Genomic DNA, 3,752 nt, shown 5'->3' with positions numbered 1-3,752 from the left:
ATATATATATATATATACACAGAGAGAGAGAGAGAGATAGACACACACACACATACATACATATATGGATAAGGAAATGGGGGATGTTCAACTATTTCATGGGTGTAAAGATAAAATTCAGTAGTTGTTTCTATAATAAGCTAACAACGAGATCACATCGATACAAAAAATGAAACAAGAAAATAATTTTATTCCAAAAAAAAAATCACTTAAAATAAAAGCACTCAGAAATTTGTCTGAGATAACATATTTTATAATGGGATTAGTCACCGCTTCATCCGAGGCATAACATAGACAAAGCAAGCAGCCTCCTAAATTAAAATTCCTCTCTATACTTAAACAGACTTAGCCAATATAACTTAGCTTGAGCCTGGAACATCAGAGATCTCTTCCAGACATCTGATAACTCCTAGAGAAGATTTTGCATCACATCTTCCATCCTCTCCACCTTCTCTAAACGAGCCAATAGCTCGTGCAATGCCTCATTCCACTAGACCACTGCTGATCAAGCAAAGGAGCTCTCATTTTTTTCCAGCAAAGGTAAGCAATCCAAGGGATGTCCTGAGTCGGTCAATTACTTCCCCTCTCTTACTAAAGGGGACATTAGGGCTATCAACCTTGCCATCCTTACATGAGAGTCGAGTTTTTTCTCCTAGCGCCTAATTTATTATCACTGGCACTCATGTCTCACCAATGTCAATCGGAGACAAATTATCATCTATGATTATCAAATTGAGTCATCTGCACTAAGAAACATCAAAAAATAAATTAAAATACTACAAAAGAAGTTTAAATCCTAAAAATAAGATTGAAAAGCTTATTACTCAATAACATATTCCACTTGAATATCATAAATGATGTAGCCTCCTCATCAGCGAACAACAATAGACACAGTAGGATATCTCTAAATCCATTTCAGTGATTGGGCCAATCGGACCAACCAGAAGGTCTTGATTCACCCTAGAAAGTTGAGCAGTTAGATCGATGGTTGGGTCAGTTGGTTGAACAACCCTTTTATGTTTAGTTTGAGAATTGAATCATACAACCCCACCTGATTCGACATATGAATTATAGGTTTTTTCTTTCTTTACAACTCTCTTCTTCCCCTGACTTTCAAGACAGTTCAATCCCTCCGGCTTCTCAAAGGCAAAGTGAATTATATCTTTATTATGAACGTCACTGAAAGGTTTTGACAAGTTCTCCATATGAATATCCAGAAGTCGACCTATTCAAATAAAGAAAACGAAAAAAAAAATGAATGGAAAGGAGCACCATAACATTCTATTTGTAAGAATCAAAGGCATCAAAATCAAAAGAGTTCAATTATTGAATCATTAATTAGAATAGAATATGATCTACTTTTGTATTAAATTCTCTTATTCTTATTATAGTGTTGCCTTAAAAAATAAGTAAGAGAATCAATTAACTAAAATGTGTACATAAAAATGTATCAGCCAAGATCCTGAGAAGAACCAACAATCTAGAAGGGAGGAGTACAATGAAGGTTGACCCACTGTCAGGAGATCATGAGGCTCACTTGACAAATCAAATGAAGCCATAAGAGCCCAACAAACAAGGCTGAAACTGACCAGGACACTAGACATATAAGAAGAGGATTGGTTGACCTAAGCATGGACCATTTAGCCAAAAATGATACTAAAGAACACCTGAGCCAACCATCACAGGAAGGCCGACTTGATGTGATAGACTAACCTCCATAAAGTCGTTCTAAGAGAAGATATTGTCCCAAAATATCTTTGATCATCTTAGGAGAGAAACAAGAGGCTTCTCATGAGGGATCAAGGATTAACAACTAGCCTAGATCAGCAGATAGACCCATGCAGACAAACCTTTGTAGACCAAGTTGATATTGCTGACTTGAACCCGACCAAGCTTAGATGGCAGACCCAGAAAGCAGGCGAATAAAAATCTCCATTTAAAATGCCAAAAATATGCAAGTACGAACCCTTTAAAGCAATGACAAAAATGTAATATCATCAATGTACTCTTTTCTCATTAAATAGGAGAAACATTTTATGAATGACATGATGAATTACTGTTCATTTATCTCTCTCTCTCAGGACATAACACATAATTTTTTATAAAATTATATATATTCATCGTACCATCCAATTCCCATGTATATGTACATCTAACATCTAAATATTTGCTTTTTATATTTATATCACTATTTTTTTTTCATATCACCTAAAAAATATTACTATTTTAATATTTAAAAAATAAAATATGATTTTCTTGTATGGGTATATATATATATATATATATATAGAGCAAATATGTAAATACTTAGAATTCAGTGGCATTCATGTAAATCTTCCATATATTTCAAATATGTAATTTTCCTCTTTCAACTACCAAAATTTGTGAAAATATCTTGGATTAATAATTAAAAGAAAGATTTATTTTTTGAAATTATAAGTTAGAATCACAAACTTTTTACAATTAAATTCATTATAAAATAATGCTATCAGTTCGCGAACAATGAGCTTTTTTGACAGCCCTACACCTATCCTCTCTCTCTCTTGCCACCTCTTAAAACCTCATTCTTTCCCCCACCGTCCCGTCGATCTGCCCTTTTTCGATGATGTTTAACCCTATTTTCATTCGATCGGCATGAGGCTTTCGGGTTTCAATTTCCTCTGGGTGAATCTTCTTCGTCGCTCCATTTTCTTCTCGTAATTTTCCTGAAATCAGACCTTGCGGATGGATCTCTTCACTGGGTAAGCTTTTTCGGGTTTTTGCATCGTGGATTCAAACCTCGATTTTCTCATGTCTTTTGCCCTTATTATTATTAATTTTTTCCTCTTTTAACTTGGTGTTTCGCAGACAAATTCGCGATCTATTGCTTTCTAAAGTTCCATCCCTTGCTGCGATTCTCTTCTGAATCGCACAAAATGGCTCAGGAAAGTTGCGATCTAGACAAAGAAGAGGCTGAAGTTCTCAAACCCCCTTCTCCTTCTCATCCTCCATCTCCTCCTACCTCATCTTCCCCTTCTCCTGCTCTTCCTCCCCCTTCTCCTTCACCTCCTCCTCTTTTCCTGGATCAGCCCAACTCAATCACCGCTGAAGAACTGAAACCACCGGCCTCCAAGCTTGTTGACGAATCTCTGCCGTCCATTCGCCCTATCAACCGATGCTCTTGCTGCTGTAAAAAAGTCGGCCTCGCCGGATTCCGGTGCAGGTGCGGCGAACTCTTTTGCTCCCGCCACCGGTATTCCGAAACCCACGACTGCTCCTTCGACTACAAAGCTGCTGGAAGGGAGAAGATCATGAAGGCCAACCCAGTCGTTAGAGCTGCCAAAATCATCAAGATCTAAAGTTTTTAGATCGATCGACATCCTCTTTCCTGTTGTAAGTTCTGTTTCAGCATCTTCTGTTCTGTTTGGCTTTCCGATTTCCTCCTGGAAATCTAGATCATTGAACTGTCCTATAATTGTGTTACATATCTTCTTGTATAATTTTATCTTTGTTATATTTGTAGGTTTTCTGCTATATTGATCTTTGTGCTTGTTGCAATTCTTAAATTTATGTTTTTTATCTTTTTTCTGTTTTAGAAATTAATCAATTTGAGTTATGAGACTTGATTGCAAAGGAATCTACCAGGCTGTTGGTCAGCTTTTGTTGTGACGTTGTGGACGTTTACTTTAGTTTTTATTGTAGGGTCCGTTCCGTTCCTCTGGCTAAATAATAATTTATCTTAAAGTTTAGTTAAACTAAAAATTACATAAGTC

General features: G+C 36.3%; 1 protein-coding gene across 1 annotated transcript; it reads left to right on the top strand.

Moving 5' to 3' along the window:
* Positions 1–2,528: 2,528 nt before the first annotated feature.
* Positions 2,529–3,512, top strand: LOC110035928 (zinc finger AN1 domain-containing stress-associated protein 15-like). Its single transcript, XM_020740265.1, has 2 exons — positions 2,529–2,741; positions 2,848–3,512. The coding sequence occupies exon 2, from the start codon at positions 2,916–2,918 to the stop codon at positions 3,336–3,338; it is 423 nt and encodes a 140-aa protein (XP_020595924.1). The 5' UTR covers positions 2,529–2,741; positions 2,848–2,915; the 3' UTR covers positions 3,339–3,512.
* The last annotated feature ends 240 nt before the right edge of the window (positions 3,513–3,752 follow it).

The sequence above is a fragment of the Phalaenopsis equestris genome, unplaced genomic scaffold, assembly GCF_001263595.1.
Source record: "Phalaenopsis equestris unplaced genomic scaffold, ASM126359v1 Scaffold200735, whole genome shotgun sequence".
Taxonomy (NCBI): domain Eukaryota; kingdom Viridiplantae; phylum Streptophyta; class Magnoliopsida; order Asparagales; family Orchidaceae; genus Phalaenopsis; species Phalaenopsis equestris.
This window is presented reverse-complemented; position numbering and strand designations above follow the sequence as displayed.

Coding starts and splice junctions, on each gene's coding strand:
- LOC110035928 (XM_020740265.1), top strand. CDS start 2,916: ATGGCTCAGGAAAGTTGCGATCTAGACAAAGAAGAGGCTGAAGTTCTC.